Genomic DNA, 22,301 nt, shown 5'->3' on the forward strand with positions numbered 1-22,301 from the left:
CGCCAAGGATCGAAGCAAGGTCACAGGACTCCCAAAAGATAACTGTCCACAATACAGAAAGGGCGGGCCTGCCTTTTCAACCTTTCTGAGGAGAACCACACCCAAACCCAGCTGTTGCCTATTAGGGATGGAAATACCTGGCTAATTGTCCCCTTCTTTGTGCTGCCCTTCTCTGCCTCATATCTATGATGGCTTGTGCGTTCTCATCTAATGACTCCAGGCTACTCACTGGGGAGAGCTCCCCCCTGGGGGTCTCAGGCTGTTCTCCCTCCTCCTCGTCCTGACATTCCTCTTCCCCGTCTGCCTGGTCCTCCTCCTCCTCCTGTTCCTCATCCTTCCCCTCTGAGCATGGAGCCGGCAGAGTTCCAGCCGTTCCCTGAGGAGCCTCAGACTGAATCACAACAGCTGATGAGAGCAGAATAAGTTCAAAATAGATCTAGTTTCCCTTCCTTTTCACTATCAGCAAAAAAATATGTTGCACGTATAGAATATAGTTTGTCAGCTATAAAAATTTAACTGCCTTGGATATGGCCCCTGGAGGGTCCGAGAAGCAAAAAGGAGAACAATATGCTCCCTCCCATATGTGGAGTGATACCAGGGCGATTCAACATGCCCACCCCAGGGCCCATGATCCAACACAAGCCTTATGCAGTCCTCAATGAAATTGAATTTGACACACCAGCTGTAGATGATGACCATGGCAAAGCCCAAAGGACTGGTGAATAAACTGCTTCTATGGAATCTCTCTAAGTGAGAAGAAGATGAGAATACCCATATGTGCTCTGGATGGCTGTCCCCAACAAGAATATTTCCAAGAGAAAAACAAGAATAGGATAGAAACCGATCTCCTACCTGCCATGATATCCTCCATGACTGTGACAACATAGGAAGGCTTGCTAAATGTGGGTGGATTGTCATTTTCATCCTACAAAGGTAAAAAGAAAATAAAAATTGTGGTACATGATCTTGGCAGCAAAGCATAAATGTCCAATGCATAATATAATAAATAGTAGTTTGCTGAAAGTATGTATCAACACTCCCTCCCAAAGCCCAGTTTAATTTTAAGGAGGGAGCTTAACAAACCCTATCACTGAATTACTCGTTCAATATGTTTTCTTTTGTTTGTTTCAGAGCTGACTTTAAAACATTTGGACATACCAGAAAACACAAAGAAATGACAATGCAGTAGTACCTCTACTTAAGAACTTAATTCATTCCATGACCAGGTTCTTAAGTAGAAAAGTTTGTAAGTAGAAGCAATTTTCACCATAGGGATCAATGTAAAAGCAAATAATGTGTGTGATTGGGGAAACCACAGGGAGGGTGGAGGCCACTGTTCACTCTAAGGTGCGCGGCCGCGTGACTGCGCGCCCAAAAATACCCCCCCCACACACACACCCTTTTCCAAGACCACGCAAGGAGCCGGGCGTTGGAGTTGGGGACAGGGAGCGACAAAAGTGCGGAGGCACCACACATGCTCCCCATCCCCCTGCCAGCCCGCAGGGAGGTGGGGGCGGGGAGGTACCGGCAGTAGACATAGGTGGAAGGAAAGGGAGCCGCGGCCACCCCCGCCTCCCCACGGTGCCTCCCCACAGTGGCCTCTCACTACTACCCCCTGCCCGCCCGATCCACCCCCTCTCCAGCTTTCTCCTCCTCTGCCTCCTGCCTTGGGGCACAGCTTCTCCCGCGGCGGTGGCTGCAGCGGCGGTGGCGACTGCAACTTTGAGAGAGAGAGAGCAACAAACAGAGCAAGATAGAAAGAAAGAGAGAGGGAGAAAGAAAGTGAGAAAAAGAGAGAGAGAGAAAGAGGGGGAGAAAAAGAGAAATAACAAGAGAGAGAGAGAAACAAGAGAGATAGAAAGAAAACAAGAGAGAGAAAGAGAGAGAGAAAGAAAGCAAGAGAGAGAAAGAGAGAAAGAAAGCAAGAGAGAGAAAGAGAGAAAGAAAGAAAGAGAGAGAGGGAGAGAAAGAAAACAAGAGAGAGAGAACAAGAGAAAAAAGAGAGAGAGAGCAACAGACAGCGCGAGATAGAAAGAGGGAGGGAGAGAGAAAGTGAGAAAAAGAGAGAGAGAGCAAGACGGGGAAGAGAAAGATAGAGAAAGCAAGAGAGAGGGAGAGAGAAGAAAGGAAGGAAGAGAGAGAGAGAAATGATAGAAAAAAGGGGAGAAAAAAGAGAAATGAGAAAATGATTGAGGCAGAGAATGAGAGGAAAGAGAGAGAAACAGAGAGAGAAGTGACCCTTGATTTAAAGCATATGGTAAAAAGCACCCAAATAATAACAGAGAAAAAAACCCCCAGCCCTCACCTGTTTTTGGAAATGGTTCAAGAGTTCATACATACACAAACACACACATAAGGGGGGAGGAGACAGGGATGGAAAAAGAGAAGTGAGAGGGGGGAGGAATGAGAGAAAAAGGGAGGGAGAAATGAGAAACAAATGAGACAGAAAAGGAGGAGAGACAGGAGAGGTACCCAGAAATGAGAACAGTGGTAGAAATTTGAGGAGCGATGATTGATTATTAAATATGGATTGACTATGAAATATTGGTAAAAGATATATTTAGGTGTTGTTTAATATTAGGATGTATTAATTTTAAAAATTGGATTCGAATTTTAGAACTATATATAATTACATAGGTAAAATTAATGGAAGATACATATGATAAATAAGGGGTTTATGATGTGTACTGTATGGTTTTATGAGTTTGCATTATGAATTTAAAATATACTTGGAAATGTAGAAGAGTGATGAAAGTTAATGGTAAATGCTAAGTGCCTAAAAATTAATTGAGCTTGGAAATATTGAATGAAATTATAGAAAAGTATAATTTATGGAAATATATTAATTGATGCATTGGTGTTCAGGTAGATTTTCATAGTATTACTATATTTTATTCATTCAATTTTTATGCCGCCCTTCTCCTTAGACTCAGGGCGGCTTACAACATGTTAGCAATAGCCATTGCTGTTGCCCCTACAATCCGGGTCCTCATTTTACCCACTTCGGAAGGATGGAAGGCTGAGTCAACCTTGAGCCGGTGATGAGATTTGAACCACTGACCTACAGATCTCCAGTCAGCTTCAGTGGCCTGCAGTACAGCACTCTACCTGCTGCGCCACTATCATACTATGATAAATATTTAAGAAATGAAGATTTTAAAGCCTGGATTTATTAATAGTTGTGTTTTTGGTTTTGCTGGTTGTAATAGTAATAGATTTTGGTTTTGTTTTATTATTAATTTCTTTTAATAAAAAAGAAGGGAATTTTTTTCTCATTCATTCATTCATTCATTCTTCTATACCACTCAGTCCTGAAGGGACTGTCGCTCAGACGCTATACTTTCTGCCCACACTGAAAAAAAATTAGAGGGAACATTGGTGGAGGCCCTGTTTCCTCCTAGGAGATTCCTAGAGAGGCCCCACAGAGGCTTCTTCACATCTTTTCCACCCCTTTTTCCTCCCAGGAGATTCCTAGAGAGGCCCCACGGAGGCTTCTCCCTGCCTTTTCCGGTTACAGTTTCGGAGGCTCGGGTTTGTAAGTGGAAAATGGTTCTTGAGAAGAGGCAAAAAAATCTTAAACACCTATTTCTTATCTAGAAAACTTCTTAAGTAGAGGAGTTCCTAAGTAGAGGTACCACTGTATATGATAATACAAACGTTCAGAAGGTAGTGGAGTTCTGTCTTTTTTTAAAGTTTTGGAAGAATGTAAAATACAATGTAATCTCTAACTTTCAAAATGCTCGACCCAACTATCTCCACCCCCAGTCTTGAATATTATTACATCCACAAAAACACACCAGACTCCTTTCTTTTACTCAATTATCTCAGCAATGACAGTGCCAAATTAGATCCTTCACTTGCAATTACAATTTAAAGCATTATACCACACTTATATTGATTAGAAACAAACTTCCCAGGGAAATTTTGTAAAACTAAACACATGGATAATATGTGTTTGAATGTTAGTAGCTTGGGCTGGCAGTTAGACTAATTGTTGTGCATCTCATAAAAGGGTACAGTATTTAAAGACCTCTGTTTCTGGCAGACAAGCATAATTCAAAACATATTGATGACATCTTCTCTAACAATGAAGAAATTGCCAAGCTGCGAGCTCACACCAACAGGCTAACAGTTATTCTAATTTTAAAAGTGAATACAGGTAAACCTTGACTTATGACCAGTTGTTCAGATTTATGACAGCTTTGGAAAGGATGCTTTATGCAGCATTTCTGGCTGTCTACAGAGAGGGGCGGCATACAAATCTAATTAATTAATAAGTAAGTAAGTAAGTAGGTAGGTAGGTAGATAGATAGATAGATAGATAGATAGATAGATAAATAAATAAATATAATGTTGTGCTGCCCCTAGCCTGATAAAATGACTGTATTTTGGGTGCTTGGCAACCAGTTTATATTCACCATGTCTCATGATCACCTTATTGCAATTTGCAATGTTTCTTTGCTGGTTTCTGGTTTTTTGTTGTTAGTTTCTGGCAAAAATAAACTTATGTAATTCACTTAACAACCATAGTAAAAGTGGTTGTAAAAAATCCACAGTTTTGCGATGTGAATGGGAATGAATGACTTTAAACGTTAGTAGAGTTTTAACATTTTTCTAGTAAAATTAATTGGATTTTTAGATTTATACACTGTATATTGTTTGCTATGTTGTGAGCCACCCTGAGTCCTCAAAGAGGGGCGGCATAAAATTCCAATCCAATCCAATCCAATCCAATCCATCCATCAATCAATCAAATCAAATCAATCAATCAATACAACTGTAAAATCAGGTCCAGGCACGTGGATGACTAGACCTATGACTATCAGATTTTACAACCAAATTCTGGCCTCAATTGAGGTTGTAAGTCGGGGATTACTGTACAGCATGAACATTCTCCTCCAGTTTCAATGGGAGCAAGTATAGGTGGTCCTCAACTTATGACCACAATTGAGGCCAGAATTTCTGTCGCTAAGTGAGACAGTTGTTAAGTGAGTTTTGCCCCATTTTGCAACCTTTCTTGCCACAATTTTTAAATGAATCATTCCAGTTGTTAAATTAGCAACATGATTGCTAAATTAATCTAATTTCTCCATTGACTTTGAATATCAGGTCGCAAAAGGTGATAACATCACCCTGGGACACTGCAATCATCATAAATATGAGCCAGTTGTCAAGTATCCAATTTTTGATCATGTGATCACATGGATGCTACAATGGTCGTAAGTGTGAAAAGCAATCATAAGTCACTTATGGAAAGAAATTACTTAAACTCTGTGCAAACTAAGTACAACGGACCCAAATTTGATGTGGTGGATAATACTGCCAAAAACCCCAAACTAAGTCTGAAACTGAGCTGAATCCAAGTAAGGCATGGGAGGTGAACATAAGAAGAGCCATGCTGAATCAGGCCAAAGCCCATCGAGTCCAGCATTCTGTGTCACACAGTGGCCCATGGGGATCTTGAGCAGAAAAAGAAGGCAAAGGGTGCTTAGATCTGGCCCATGGAGCTGTACTGGAAACAGCAAAGGTGCTTCTGCCAGCAAAAATAGAGCTTGGGAGCATCGTACACAGCCCTCCCAGGCTCCGTATTTAGCTTCGATGGCCTCCTACAGCCCTCTGCTAGCAAAAATGGAGTCTTGGGGGAGTGCATGTGCCTCCCCTCCCTAAGCTTAGAGTTTTTACTGGTAGGGAGCTGCAGGAGGCGTCATGGCCAAAAACAGAACTCAGAAGCCTGGTTTTGTTAGCAGAGTGCTTGGGCCACCAGAGGTGCCCCAACACAAGTGGTGTCAAATTGGCTACAAACACCCTGCCCCCCCACCCCCCGAGGTCAAAACCAAGCCTGATGCAGATTGAGTTTGACACCCCTGAACTAAGGGCTTCAAAAGAAAAAAGAAGAAAAAAGATTTTCTCATGTCCCAATTCTTTTCATTCAAAGTGTCCTCGTTCTTTATTTATTTATTGGATTTTTATGCTGCCCCTCTCCGAAGACTCGGAGACTTTAACACATGACCTAAAGTCCAGCTTTGGTTAAAGGGCCGGCAAAAATAAATAAATCCCAAAATCCCTGCCTCTTTATACTATATTTTTCGAAAAGCAGTCAAAGAAGCAGCAAAATATGTTATGCTGCAGTGGCTGATTAAGAATGCCTTTTGCTAATTCATATAAATCTTAGGAAAATTCAATTTCATTTAATTATTTATTAGACAATTATTAAAAAAGAAAATAAACTATAGTAATTTTTATCCTTTGCTTTGAAAGCACCCAGATCATACAACCTCTGTATACTAGAAAGCTTAGAACTACGTCGCCTAAAACACGATCTAAGTATTGCCCACAAGATCATATGCTGCAACGTTCTACCTGTCAATCACTACTTCAGCTTCAATTGCAACAACACAAGAGAACGCAGCAGATTCAAACTTAATATTAACCGCTCCAAACTTGACTGTAAAAAATATGACTTCAGCAACTAAATTGTCGAAGCGTGGAACTCATTACCTGACTTATTACCTGACCTAACCCCCAACATTTTTCCCTTAGACTATCCACGATTGACCTCTCCAGGTTCCTTAGAGGTCAGTAAGGGGCGTGCATAAGTGCACCAGTGTGCCTTCCGTCCCCTGTCCAATTGTCTGTCCTTATCTCATTTATCTTTTCTTCCTTTCAAATTTGTTCACCTATACTTTTATATCTTATCTTCTATTCTTTTCTTTACTTATATTATTACATATCTTTCTCTTCAATGTGTATTATGTATTAGACTAAATATATATATATATATATATATATATATATACTAATACAGTCCCATATAGATGTTTTAGTATTGACAGACATACAGTATATTGAGTTCTAAAATACAGATAGAATAGCAAATTCAATATTACGAAATATTTATATTATTAGTAGAGATGCCATTATATCAACATTTCAAAATGCTTTTAATTACAATGGCCAGTAATATGAGGACCCAGATTATGGGGGCAATATGCTGGCTCTCTTAAAAAGTGCTTTTGCTAACATGTTGTAAGCCACCCTGAGTCTAAGGAGAAGGGCGGCATAAAAATTGAATGATGAATGAATGAATGAATGAATGAATGAATGAATAAATAAGTAATCTATTGTCACTCACAAGTGCTTTGCAAGGAGTACATAATGAAGTAATTAATTATTTCACTTTTCACACGTTAATTTTTTAAAAAAATTAAAACGGGATTATTCTGTTCCTTTACAGATTAAGACATGAACAGTGCTGTCATAAGCAGGAACACCATTACATGAAATCATGTAATTTTCAGCTCCCTTCAATTATGCATCTTTCTTTCCTTTTCCCTTCTGGTTAATTCTTGAGCATTTCTGAAATTACTTTGTGAATTTCGCGGCAAAGAAGTCTGCATGACAATCTGGATGGAGGTTTTCATGCGCGTTTCTCCAAATCATGCATTTTCAAACATAATTTTTCAAGAGCTTTTCACCCAGTATAATACATACCTCTTTCTATAATTCATCTGAACGCCATTACAAAATTCTGGAAAATATTCCAAGTCTTATATGTTTAAATGAATATAAACGGGGTAAATTTTGTTTAAAAAGTAACTGGTTTTTATCCATTTCTGAAGTAGGTGAATGTAACTTTATCATTTTCACCAATATTTACACAAGGTTTATACATTTTAAAAAAGCAAATGAAAGAGTGTCATGATTGGTCTGCAAGTAGATTAATGTTGCGGCCTGTCAAGTGCTGGCTCCTCTAGCAGCCGAATCAGATGAGGAGGTGGCATGGGTGTCAGGGTGAACATCAAGGCAAGCTGAGAGCTCCAAGGGGGAAGAGGGAATGGAGCTGGCAGACAGTGAGATAGAGGTGGAACCTGGGTGTCTGTCAGCCCTGAGATGGAGACTCAACAGCCCCCAAGTCTGGAGGTGGCTGATGAGGAATTATTTATTTATTTATTTGTTTGTTTGTTTGTTTGTTTGTCTGTTTGTTTGACTTTTATGCCCTCCCTTTCCCAGGACTCGGGGCTGCTTACAACATATAATGGCCCAATATATAATGTCCTAAATCCAATTAATTTAAATTTATAATATTCTGTAAAAAGAAGAAGAAAGAAAGTACTTTTTGAATACACTGTCTTCATTATTTATCTACGTTGGTTCCTGAGTTCCTGTCTGAGCCTTCTGGCATCTATCCATTTCCTAACCACTCGCTTTCAAACACAGAATTTTCTGGACATGATTCACAGCTAAATAAAAGTGCTGTGGACTTCCATTGTGAAAGAAGAGTTAGAACCCTTAATCAATATGTTGTGGTTAGCTCTGGCCCAGCTCCTGCCCCAAGGAATGTGTAGGTGGATGTGGAGGAGACATCCACATGCTGCAGGCCTGTTTTGCTCCCGGTGGAATCTGCCAATGAAGCCTCCTCTGACCAAGGAAGCATGAGTGACAGGGAAGAGGGGAGGGCAGACAGCCCAGGAGGAGATCAGTCATCTGTATCATCCTTGGATTCTGAACAAGAATTAATGACACATCCATGCATGCGTAGAGTGATGCATAGGAGACAACAACTGTAGGATTATTACAAGAGAAAATGAGGCCACCCGTGGTTGGATGGGGCTCCAGTAATTAGGGCTGCTGCTATAAATAGCAGCATATGGGTTTGGCCATTGTGAAAGAGTATCTGATAGCAGTTCTTCAGGAATCCTGTGCTGCTGTTTTCTGGACTTTGTTGATTTTTCATTCCTTTGAAACCAAAGCAGAGCAACGTGTGTGTGTGTGTGTGTGTGTGTGTCTCACTTCCTTGGAAGAAGAAGGGGTGTGAAGTTTCTTCACAGCTGCTAGCTAAGTACTTAATGACTGCTTAAGGGAAATTGTACAGACTACCCGGTTGTTTTGGGATGAGTGCTCTTTGCAATAAAAAAAGAGTGCTTAGTTTATTTTGCATTTTGTGATAAAGAACATTGTTTTGAATTTTCAAACGTGTGTGTGTCTGCAATTTGTACCCTTGAATTTTCAGGAGGCTCCTACCAGAGAGCCCAGCAGAACACAATTCAAAATTGCAATCTGATTGATGCTAGAGCCTGTATATAAAGTTTTTAAGTCACTTTCAAGAGAAGCACACTTTACAGGGGTCTGCAAACCTTTGAAATCACATAGAAACATAGAAACATAGAAGACTGACGGCAGAAAAAGACCCCATGGTCCATCTAGTCTGCCCTTTTACTATTTCCTGTATTTTATCTTACAATGGATATATGTTTATCCCAGGCATGTTTAAATTCGGTTACTGTGGATTTACCAACCACGTCTGCTGGAAGTTTGTTCCAAGGATCTACTACTCTTTCAGTAAAATAATACTTTCTCATGTTGCCTTTGATCTTTCCCCCAACTAACTTCAGATTGTGTCCCCTTGTTCTTGTGTTCACTTTCCTGTTAAAAATACTTCCCTCCTGAACCCTATTTAACCCTTTAACATATTTAAATGTTTCGATCATGTCCCCCCTTTTCTTCTGTCTTCCAGACTATACAGATTGAGTTCATTAAGTCTTTCCTGATACGTTTTATACTTCAGACCTTCCACCATTCTTGTAGCCCGTCTTTGGACCCGTTCAATTTTGTCAATATCACCCTGAAACTATATCAGTGAGAAGTGACTGCTATCCATAAAAACAAACTGGCTGACTAGACAGAGGGGAAAAATAATCAGAAGTGTATACCTATAATCCAGCAACAAATTTATGATAATTAAAGAAGAAAGAAAAATATTCAAATGTCATGGGTAAAGATCAGCGCATCTGAAAGCAGGCATAAACCTTTAAACACAAATTTTAAATAGCCTGCAAAGGAGTCATTTTAGACGGCCAATTAAATATTTATTGTCAATAAATCATATAACACATTCCCCAGCAAAGAGTTTCACAATGGGAAACATATTTTTTTAAAAAACTAAAAATCCAACGAACACGTTATTCAGAAGGAAGTACATAGAAACTAGCAATAATTTTATGTGCATTCTGCAAGATATCCTGAAACATTATTTTCAAAGTTAAAAATATATATTTTAGATAGGGACTGAATTAATTTGTTGTCCAATTGCACTTATTGCACTTATTCGCTCCTCCTCTCCTATTTTAATATTCTGATAGTTTCTCTATATGGAAATAAAAAGAGACAAATACTTTTATAAAATTTTCACTTTTCAACACGCATTTTCATCTGGATGCTTTAAAGGAATCTGAGCATTTATTTATTTATTTATTTACTTATTTATTTATTTATTTGATTTGATTTGCATGGCGCCCCTCTCCGCAGACTCGGGGCGGCTAACAACAGTAATAAAACAGCATGCAACAATAATCCAATACTATAAATAATCCAATACTATCATAATCCAATATTATAAAACCCAATCATACATACAAACATACCATGAATAAAATTGTAAAGGCCTAGGGGGAAAGTGTATCTCAACTCCCCCATGCCTGGTGGCAGAGGTGGGTTTTAAGCAGCTTGCGAAAGGCAAGGAGGGTGGGGGCAATTCTAATCTCTAGGGGGAGTTGGTTCCAGAGGGTCGGGGCCGCCACAGAGAAGGCTCTTTCCCTGGGCCCCGCCAAGCGGCATTGTTTGGTTGACGGGACCCGGAGAAGACCCAATCTATGGGACCTAACTGGTCGCTGGGATTCGTGCAGCAGAAGGCGGTCCCTGAGGTAATCTGGTCTGGTGCCATGAAGGGCTTTATAGGTCATAACCAACACTTTGAATTGTGACCGGAAACTGATCGGCAACCTATGCAGATTGCGGAGTGTTGGTGTTAATATATTTTTCTGCATAGAATCAAATTACTGGCAATCAATATACTTAAAGTAAGGAGGGAACTGAAATACACTAGGAAAGATCAAAGAAATAAAATAGTTTTCAAGTCTCTATCTAATTAGTCAGTATTCTGAACAGTACTTGAGATTTTAAAACACACACTTGTTGGAAAGTGAATCTTAAAATGCTTTATTCCTTTTTTTCTGTTCTAGAAATAAACAACATTTTTAATGTCATTGCTTTCCTTTTCAAGTCATCCGAACACAATACCCAAAAATTGTATTATGTTAAAGTATGCCACAGACAAAAGTTTACATTTAACCACCAGTTTCTTGATTGCTGTTTAAGATAAATGCCTGATTGGAATGAGGAAGACAGAAAGATGACTGCAGCTGAGCAAACCACCCCAAACTTTTTGCTATCATTTATATAAAGAAAAGTTTCTAAAGTAGTTTTAAATCCTGACTGACTCATTTGCTATCAAAGTCAGAATTTTAGGTAATTTCACACCCGCAGCATCACAAAAAAACAGAGGTCCGGAGGTGGGGTTTCGAGGACTTGGTGTTTTTGCGATGCTGCGATTTCACTGATGCTCCCTTTGCTGGGAAACCCCACCTCCGGACCTCCGTTGCCAGTGAAGCACTCGTTTTTGTGCTGGGATTCCCCTGCTGGGAGATTCCCCTGCAGCATCGCAAACAAACAGAAGTCCGGAGGTGAGGTTTCCCATGGAGGGGAGCCTCAGGGGAATCCCAGCAGTGCAAAAACAGGCGATTCAGCTGGCAAGGTGAATTTTGGGCTTGCACGCATTAATCGCTTTTCCATTGATTCCTATGGGAAACATTGTTTCATCTTACAAACTTTTCACCTTAAGAACCTTGTCCCGAAACCAATTAAGTTTGTAAGACAAGGTATCACTGTACATCGGTTTTTGGCAAAGATCTTATTCTGGTATATCTTTTGGTTTTCCTTTTGTGACCGATTCTTTGACATTTACTTCCCATATTATCTATCATTTATTAACTCTCTGATTTAACTGTTTTTCCTTTTTTCCATCCAGTGATAAAACCTACTCCAACGGTTATTATATAAAAATATTATGTCCATTTAAAGATCATCTTCACAATGGACTCTATATGATCTCCCTACTTTACACCCTTTAAAAATAAATAAATAAATTCTGTTTCCATGAAAAATATATAAAACTATTTTTTTAGTTGTTGTTATTGATTTTTCTTTTTTTTTAAAGTATTTTTATTAATTTTTAACAGGTTTAATATACACACAACATAAAACAGTACATAGTGAAATGTGCCACCACCCCGACACACACACACACACCACCAAATCAGGGGTGTTTCTTATATAATCCACTTTGACCCAAGAGCAATATATCTATTTACATATTATAGAGTGGTTCCAATTTATTTCTTGTAGCTTGGTCTCGGATTCTGCTCATCATATATCGTCTTACCTTGTCCCACCGTCCCATCAGTTGTCTCAATTCAGTTTCATTATCCAAATTTATCCTTTTATCCATAATTTCAAATTGAATATGGTCCACCAGGTACCTATACCATTTTTCTTGGTGTTAAGAATCTCCTGGGAGGAGGGCAGCAGAAGGTGAAGAGACATGCCCACTTGAAGAAGCCCTATGAGGGCAAGTCACCTTGTAGAGGTGACGAAGAAAGAGGGGATGCTTTGGAAGTTGTGAAGAGAGCACAGTCTCCTCGTTTGACCCAAAGAAAACCTCTTTATCGGGTGGATAAATCATGGCACTTCCTTGGTCCATGTTATGTCAGGCTCTCTTGTAGAATCCTCCCAAAAATTCACAGGTACAAATTTCAGACGCACACACATTTGAAAATTCAAAACAATGTTCTTTATAAGGAAAATTCACTTAACCTAAGCCCTCTTTTGGTATAGCAAAGAGCACTCATCTCCAAACAAACTGGTAATTTGTACAAGTCCCTTATCAGTTCTGTGATACTTAGCTTGCAGCTGTGAGGCAATTCACAGTCCTTCTTTCACAAAGTGAAACACACTTTGCTCTGGTTTAGTTTCAAAGCGGGGAAAAATCAGCACACAAAAGGTCAAAGTCAGTAAAGCAGTCACGAAACACAACGATCAGATAATCCTCCACAATTGCCAAACCCACAGGCTGCTATTTATAGCAGCCTCACTAATCACCACAGCCCCACCCAACCACAGGTGGCCTCATTTTCTTTGATAATAATCTCTCAGTTGTTGTTGCCTATGCATCGCTCTCCACATGTGTGGCTGTATCATTAACTCTTGTTCTGAATCCAAGGAGGAGCTAGATAATTGATCTCCTGAGCTGTCTGCCACACTCTCCTCCTCCCTGTCACTCATGTCTTCTTGGTCAGAGGAGCCTTCATCAGCAGATTCCACCAGGGACAAAACAGGCCTGCAGCATATGGATGTCTCCCCCACATCCACAGTCCTTGGGGCAGGAGCTGGGCCAGAGCTAACCACAACAGTCCAAGTAGTGCTTTTTTTCTTAGTCTCTCTTTACAGACTAGAAGGGCAGGTAATTTAATAGCCACACAATTTATACAAGCCTATTTCAAGCTCAACAATCCTGACCATACTTACGTTTTTTGGAACTACTTTTTGTTTTTCTGATTGACACTATGAATTGCCACAAAAGCCTGAAAAAGTAGTTTATCTAGCTAGCAGAAACATCTCCAATTAAGAGTCCTTTTCATAAGACCCATGTGCACATGTTTGCTTTTCAATACTGGAAATTAGAACACTTTTCTCTAAGTCTGTGCACAATTGAAATGTCCTTAAGTACAACACTGAACACAAGATTTGTAAACAGCAATATAATGTTAGTTTTTTGGTCTCTCTATTTAAAAGAGAAATGATTTATAAATGGGTAGGGTTGAATCTTTAATATTTGATTATATTTTTTCAACAGAAATCATAATCAAAATCATCTTTGTTGTTGTTGTTGTTGTTGTTGTTATTATTATTATTATCATCATTGTCTGTAGGATCAAGACATTTGTAAATTAACAATAAAATGACAATAAAGTATTCTATTCTATAACAGCACCTGAAGCAAATGAATACCTTTTTTTAACAATACACTTCACCAGAAGAGGCCTTCACTCCTCCACTCGAAATAGAATACGTTATAAGACTAGACTTTCAATCCTGGGCCTAGAAAGTTTAGAACTAAGACGCCTTAAACAAGATCTAAGTATTGACCACAAGATCATATGCTGCAATGTCCTGCCTGTCGGCGACTACTTCAGCTTCAGCTTCAACCACAACAACACAAGAGCACACAACAGATTTAAACTTAATATTAAGCACTCCAAACTTGACTGTAAAAAATATGACTTCAGTAATCGAGTTGTCGAAGCGTGGAACTCATTACCGGACTCCATAGTGTCATCCCCAAACCCCCAACACTTTACCCTTAGAATATCTACAGTTGACCTATCAAGATTCCTAAGAGGTCAGTAGGGGGAGAGTACAAGTGCACTAGAGTACCTTCCATCCCCTGTCCTATTACTCTCCTATATCTCCTATACCTTTCTATTATTCCTATATCTCTTCTTCTATTCTTTCATTGATATGTTCTATTACTATATCCTCTTTTCTATTCTTTCATAGATATATTTTAATATGAGTATCTCCTCTATAACCTTCATTTATTTATTTATTTATTTATTTATTTATTTATTTGTTTGTTTGTTTATTTATTTGATTTGATTTGATTTGATTTGATTTGTATGCTGCCCCTCTCCGTAGACTCGGGGCAGCTAACAACAGTAATAAAAACAGCATATAACAATCCAATATTAAAACAGTTAAAAACCCATTATTATAAAAACCAAACATACATACAGACATACTATGCATAAAATTGTAAAGGCCTAGGGGGAAAGAGTATCTCAGTTCCCCCATGCCTGGCGGCAGAGGTGGGTTTTAAGAAGCTTACGAAAGGCAAGGAGGGTGGGGGCAATTCTAATCTCTGGGGGGAGTTGGTTCCAGAGGGCCGGGGCCGCCACAGAGAAGGCTCTTCCCTTGGGTCCCGTCAAGCGACATTGTTTAGTTGATGGGACCCGGAGAAGACCCATTCTGTGGGACCTAACTGGTCGCTGGGATTCGTGCAGCAGAAGGCGGTCCCTGAGATAATCTGGTCTGGTGCCATGAAGGGCTTTATAGGTCATAACCAACACTTTGAATTGTGACCAGAAACTGATCGGCAACCAATGCAGACTGCAGAGTGTTGGTGTAACATGGGCATATTTGGGAAAGCCCATGATTGCTCTCGCAGCTGCATTTTGCGCGACCTGAAGTTTCCGAACACTTTTCAAAGGTAGCCCCATGTAGAGACCATTACAGTAGTCGAGTTTTGAGGTGGTGAGGGCATGAGTGACTGTGAGCAGTGACTCCCAGTCCAAATAGGGCCGCAACTGGTGCACCAGGCGAACCTGGGCAAAATCATGTATTTTACTATGTGTATATCTATATATACTCACTAAAACCCTCATTGTGTATTGGACAAAATAAATAAATAAATAATGAATAAAATAAAATAAACTTTTCAGACTCAATGCTCAGAATAGCGACTAGCGTGACAGTGAATCAGAGATGGGGAGAAACGTTACTACTAATATTTCCTAGGATGCTAGTATCAAGCTCAATATTAGTTCCTATCCAGTAGTTCTGCCTTCAGAAGCTTATTGTCTTCTAATGGGAAAGATACAAAGGGAATTTCAGTTCTCTATTAAAGATCAATAAGCATAGGATGAAAAAGTTTCAAACTCACAGACATAGAAGCATGCACACACCCACATTTATTCTTTTCCTTCGCTCTTCTTAAGTGAGCCAATTCATCATCCTCATCATCCTCATCGTATCCCCCCCCCCCCCCGTGCTTCCACTTGAAAGAGAAAAATCCCTTTTGGTAGAAAGTGCAGAATGTGACAGCTACTTAGAAATCAGCCATGTACAAAATCAACTAGAAGGAAATGACCTTTTCAAATGCGGCCTTCAGACAGATGGGATTACACTGTTCAAAGAACAGTTAGGGAAAGAAGATATTTCTCCTCAATTAAGCCCCTTTGCTGTTTCTTATGTCTCCCCACAATGCTATGAAAGGAAGAAGGTGAAAATCAGGGATTTTTTTTTTTACAGCGTCATCATCATCAAAGAGGGCTGACTCTTTGGTCAGCGAATTGCTGCCACTTTAAATCAGATCTGATTAGGAAGGATCTAAGATTGAAGGGTTATCAAGAAGCTGCTGCTGATCCTTTCTCTAAGATTTCTCAGTCCAAGGGCTTGTACTCCGACAATCTGATTTAACCCTTAAAAAGGAACAGTAACACTAACCCTCTTACTGCCATATAGGTACAAAATTATCTTTCTGGATTTTTTTAAGGTGTTTGCATCTCAATTTGAGACCACAGCAAATCTCAATTTGAGATTTCATCTCAATTGGAGCAGTTGAAAATCATTTTAGGCTGGGATGACCATGATTTGAAAAGTGACAGCTATTTGGACTGTTTCAAGGATAGAAACATAGAAACATAGAAGACTGACGGCAGAAAAAGACCTCATGATGCATCTAGTCTGCCCTTATACTATTTTCTGTATTTTATCTTAGGATGGATATATGTTTATCCCAGGCATGTTTAAATTCAGTTACTGTGGATTTATCTACCACGTCTGCTGGAAGTTTGTTCCAAGGATCTACTACTCTTTCAGTAAAATAATATTTTCTCATGTTGCTTTTGAACTTTCCCCCAACTAACTTCAGATTGTGTCCCCTTGTTCTTGTGTTCACTTTCCTATTAAAAACACTTCCCTCCTGGAGCTTATTTAACCCTTTAACATATTTAAATGTTTCGATCATGTCCCCCCTTTTTCTTCTGTGAAAGGATGAATAATTACTGTCACTTCCAGGGCTACTGTGCCTTTGGTCACCATGCCGCAATCAAAGTTGCTTAGGTCCCAGGTAACTTTAGGTTTTCAGGGCAGAGTACAAAATAAAAAGGAAGCAATGAAACCATCTCTGCACAATCTTTCTGAATGGAAAGAAATATAGTAAACTCTCCTTTCAAGCATCTGTAGGATTTTGCCAACTCTTGTTAGTATATCGCAGAGGTGTCAAACTCAAGGAGTGCTTAAAATCTGGCCCGCAGATAGCAAAGAACCATCCTGTGGTGCCTCTGGCAGTCAAAATGAGGCAGGGGGCATGTGCACCCCTCTGCACCCTGTTTTGGCAGGCAGAGTGCTATAGAAAGTGGTCCAGGCCAAACACAGGTGCATGGAGACTGTCTGTGGCTCCTGTGCCCCATTTTGGCCAGCAAAGTGCTGCAGGAGGCCCTCCAGGCCAAAAATAGGGCAAATAGGGGCTGCAAATGGTTCCCCCATGCCCTGCTTTGGCCAGCAAAGTACTGCAGGAGGCCGTCCAGGCTGAAAATGGGACATGTGGGGACCAGGCATGGGCCCCCCATGCCCTGGTTTGGCCAGAAAGGTGCTGCAGGAAGCCCTCCATCCCATCTCTCCCCTTACCCATAGCCGGCCCATGGAAGAGAATTACAATGCTGATGCGGTTCTTGAAGACATCTAATTTGACACTCCTGGCATGATCTCTTCTAAAGCTGATGGACCATCAATGATCAATGTAACAGAAATCAGTAGAAGTGTTCCCATCAGCCATGGATTTGGGGGCACCAGCTGCAACTTGATACCTAAGACTTAATCCATGTTATAAAGTATGTCATGGTCCCACTGCATGCGTCTATATTGTTCTGCTGGGCTCTCTGATAGGAGCATCCCGAAAATTCAAGGATACAAATTTCAGACACACACACATTTGAAAATTCAAAACAATGTTCTTTATCACAAAATGCAAAATAAACAAAGCACTCTTTTTGTATTGCAAAGAGCACTCTTCCCAAAACAATTCAATTCAATTCAATTCAATTTATTGGATTTATATGCCGCCCCTCTCCGAAAACTCGGGGCGGCTAACAACAGTCATGAACAATATACATGAATAATATACAGTAAAAAAAATCCAATACTAAAAACTAACTTAAGACCCCTTAATGTATAAAACCAGCATACATACACACATACCATACATACAGTTGTATCAGCCTAGGGGGAGAAGAAGTCTTAATTCCCCCATGCCTGGCGGCAGAGGTGGGTTTTGAGTAGCTTACGAAAGGCAAGGAGGGTAGGGGCAGTTCTAATCTCTGGGGGGAGTTGGTTCCAGAGGGCTGGGGCCGCCACAGAGAAGGCTCTTCTCCTGGGTCCCGCCAAGTGGCATTGTTTCGTTGACGGGACCCGGAGAAGACCCACTCTGTGGGACCTAACTGGCCGCTGGGATTCGTGCGGCAGAAGGCGGTCTCGGAGATATTCTGGTCCGATGCCATGAAGGGCTTTAAAGGTCATAACCAACACTTTGAATTGTGACCGGAAACTGATCGGCAACCAATGCAGACTGCGGAGTGTTGGTGTGACATGGGCATATTTAGGAAAGCCCATGATTGCTCTCGCAGCTGCATTCTGCACGATCTGAAGTTTCCGAACACTTTTCAAAGGTAGCCCCATGTAGAGAGCGTTACAGTAGTCGAACCTCGAGGTGATGAGGGCATGAGTGACTGTGAGCAGTGACTCCTGGTCCAAATAGGGTCGCAACTGATGCACCAGGCGAACCTGGGCGAACGCCCCCCTCGCCACAGCTGAAAGATGTTTCCCTAATGTGAGCTGTGGATCGAGGAGGACGCCCAAGTTGCGAACCCTCTCTGAGGGGGTCAATGTTTCTCCCCCCAGGATAATGGACGGACAGATGGAATTGTCCTTGGGAGGCAAGACCCACAGCCACTCCGTCTTGTCTGGATTGAGTTTGAGTTTGTTGACACCCACCCAGCTGTGAGTAAAGGTAATAAAGTTGATGTGGTGGTGCATCTTGGCACAAACGATCTGTCCCAGAGAAATGTTAATGTAGTAAAAAGAGATTTTCAAAGTCTAAGTGTGGAGCTGGGTAAAATAACTGATTCAGTGACTTTCTCAGAGGTGTTACCGGTTTGTGGCCAGGAGGGTAAAACAAGTTGTATCACAGAGTTTAATGTGTGGTTAAGGCAGTGGTGTAAAGCTGAAGGTTTTTGTTATGTAAGTCATGATGTCAGTAGATGGTCTAATAGGGAGTTGTTTAAGAGGGATGGTTTGCATCCATCATACAGAGGTACCCAGGTGCTCGGTGAGGAATTCAGAGCTTTTTTGGACAGGCATTTAAACTAGGTAAAGGGGACAGAGATGTACCAGATGTGGAGGATTTCTGTCCCCGACCAATGAGGATACATCAGTTTCTGGAAGCTTATGAAAAGGGAGCTGAAAATAAAATAGATGTAGTTGTTGATGATAAAGGGCAAACTAATAATGAAAATAATGTTCTTCGGGTAATGTGCACGAATGCTCGAAGCTTGAGCAACAAGCTCTGTGAGTTAATGGCCATAATATCTAGAGATAATTTGGATCTGGTTGCCGTAACTGAGACATGGTTTAAGGATTCCAATGAATGGGAAATATCCATACCAGGATATACACTGTATAGGAAGGATAGAATAGAGAGAAGGGGAGGTGGAGTAGCCATTTATGTTAAAGAAAGTCTAAAAACAATACTAATTCAAAATACATGTAAAGATCTGGAGACCCTCTGGATTTGCATGCAAAATAAAGACGGTTCTGTCATTAGAATTGGGGTGATCTATAGGCCTCCAGGGCAATCTGAGGAACATGACAACAAGATGGTGGATGAGATTACCCTAATGGCAGTAAAGGGAGATATTGTGGTTATGGGTGATTTCAACATGCCTGATGTTGACTGGAATATCCCCAGTGCCCTTACATGCAAAAGTAAGAATATAGTAGAGGCCTTTACAGGAGCAGCTATGGCACAGCTAGTTAAGACACCAACTAGAGGGGAGAATATTCTAGATTTAGTTTTTACAAATGGGAATCGGGTTTCAGAGGTCAAGGTGGGAGAAAATTTAGGTTGCAGCGACCATCTATGTTTGTGGTTTGATGTAAAAACTGATTGTGAGCAATCCTATACTGCAACCAAAGTATTGGATTTCAGAAAAACAAATTTTAATGCAATGGGGGAATATTTAAATAATGAATTAAAGGGGAGGGATAAAATGGCAGGAGCGAGCACCCAGTGGACTGTATTAAAAAAGGCCATCTTAAAAGCCACAAGACTTTATGTAAAGCAAGTAACTAAAGGTAAAAGGAAGAAGAAACCGCTATGGTTTAGCAATGATGTAAGGGCTATAGTCAATGAAAAAAAGGCTGCCTATAGGAGGTATAAAGAGTCTGGAAGTATAGCTGATAGAGAGGTGTATAAAATGAGACAGAAGGAGGCGAAACAGATAATATATGCTGCTAAAGCCTCAAAAGAGGAAGAAATAGCAAAATCTGTAAAGAAGGGGGATAAAACCTTCTTCAGATATATTAGTGATAGGAAGAAGAAAAACTGCAGCATCACAAAGCTTAGTACCGGGAATAATACATGCATTAATGGGAATAAGGAGATCGCTGACCATTTCAATAGCTACTTCTGTTCAGTTTTCTCAAAGGACACCTTACAAAATAATACTATAGAGGGATATAGCATTGCTTCCAGCTGTACGGATTCAGCTCCAGTGATCTTAGAAGCCGATGTCTTAGAAGAACTTGAAAGATTAAAGATAAATAAGGCAATGGGTCCAGATGGCATCCATCCCAGAGTTCTTAAAGAACTCAGATCTGTCATTGCTACCCCCCTGACTGATTTATTTAACCAATCCCTGTTAACAGGAGATGTTCCTGAGGATTGGAGAATGGCCAGTGTTGTGCCTATCCACAAGAAGGGCAGTAGAGAAGAAGCTGGAAACTACAGGCCAGTTAGCTTGACATCAGTTGTAGTTAAAATGATGGAGACTCTACTCAAAAAGAGGATAAATCAGCATCTAAAAAACAATAACTTATTGGACCCAAATCAGCATGGCTTTACTGAAGGCAAATCGTGTCAGACTAATCTCATTGAGTTCTTTGACTATGTCACAAAGGTGTTGGATCAAGGTGGTGCCGTGGATATTGCCTATCTGGACTTCAGCAAAGCCTTTGATACGGTTCCACATAAAGAGCTGATAGATAAATTAGTGAAGATTGGACTTAATCCCTGGATAGTTCAGTGGATTTCAAGCTGGCTGAAGCATAGACATCAGAGAGTTATTGTTAATGGCGAGTATTCTGAGCAGAGACAGGTTACAAGCGGTGTGCCACAAGGGTCTGTTCTGGGTCCTATTCTTTTTAATATGTTTGTGAGTGACATAGGGGAAGGTTTGGTAGGGAAGGTTTGCCTATTTGCCGATGACTCTAAAGTGTGCAATAGGGTTGATATTCCTGGAGGGGTCTGTAATATGGTAAATGATTTAGCGTTACTAGATAAATGGTCAAAGCAATGGAGACTGCAGTTTAATGTTTCCAAATGTAAAATAATGCACTTGGGGAAAAGGAATCCTAAATCTGAGTATTGCATTGGCAGTTCTGTGTTAGCAAAAACTTCAGAAGAGAAGGATTTAGGGGTAGTGATTTCTGACAGTCTCAAAATGGGTGAGCAGTGTGGTCGGGCAGTAGGAAAGGCAAGTAGGATGCTTGGCTGCATAGCTAGAGGTATAACAAGCAGGAAGAGGGAGATTGTGATCCCCTTATATAGAGTGCTGGTGAGACCACATTTGGAGTACTGTGTTCAGTTCTGGAGACCTCACCTACAAAAAGATATTGACAAAATTGAACGGGTACAAAGACGGGCTACAAGAATGGTGGAAGGTCTGAAGTATAAAACGTATCAGGAAAGACTTAATGAACTCAATCTGTATAGTCTGGAAGACAGAAGGAAAAGGGGGGACATGATCGAAACATTTAAATATGTTAAAGGGTTAAATAGGGTTCAGGAGGGAGGTGTTTTTAACAGGAAAGTGAACACAAGAACAAGGGGACACAATCTGAAGTTAGTTGGGGGAAAGATCAAAGGCAACATGAGAAAGTATTATTTTACTGAAAGAGTAGTAGATCCTTGGAACAAACTTCCAGCAGACGTGGTTGGTAAATCCACAGTAACCGAATTTAAACATGCCTGGGATAAACATATATCCATTGTAAGATAAAATACAGGAAATAGTAAAAGGGCAGACTAGATGGACCATGGGGTCTTTTTCTGCCGTCAGTCTTCTATGTTTCTATGTTTCTATCCAGGCCCCAACAGCCTCCAGGCACCGGCACATCACTTCCACTGCTTCGCTGACTGGACATGGGGTGGAGATGTATAACTGGGTATCATCGGCATATTGATGATACCTCACCCCATGCCCTTGGATGATCTCACCCAGCGGTTTCATGTAGATGTTAAATAGCAGGGGGGAGAGGACCGACCCCTGAGGCACCCCACAAGGCAGAAACCT

The 22,301-nt window shown here is 40.5% G+C and overlaps 1 protein-coding gene across 1 annotated transcript in view; it reads right to left on the minus strand.

Moving 5' to 3' along the window:
* CDH23 (cadherin related 23) overlaps positions 1-22,301 on the minus strand; it is a 726,582-nt gene that overhangs the window by 265,922 nt on the left and 438,359 nt on the right. The window contains exon 17 of the mRNA XM_070753910.1: positions 853-925. Within this exon, the coding sequence (XP_070610011.1) occupies positions 853-925 (73 nt within the window). The remainder of the gene's footprint in view (positions 1-852; positions 926-22,301) is intronic.

Source organism: Erythrolamprus reginae, chromosome 5 (genome assembly GCF_031021105.1).
Source record: "Erythrolamprus reginae isolate rEryReg1 chromosome 5, rEryReg1.hap1, whole genome shotgun sequence".
Classification (NCBI taxonomy): domain Eukaryota; kingdom Metazoa; phylum Chordata; class Lepidosauria; order Squamata; family Dipsadidae; genus Erythrolamprus; species Erythrolamprus reginae.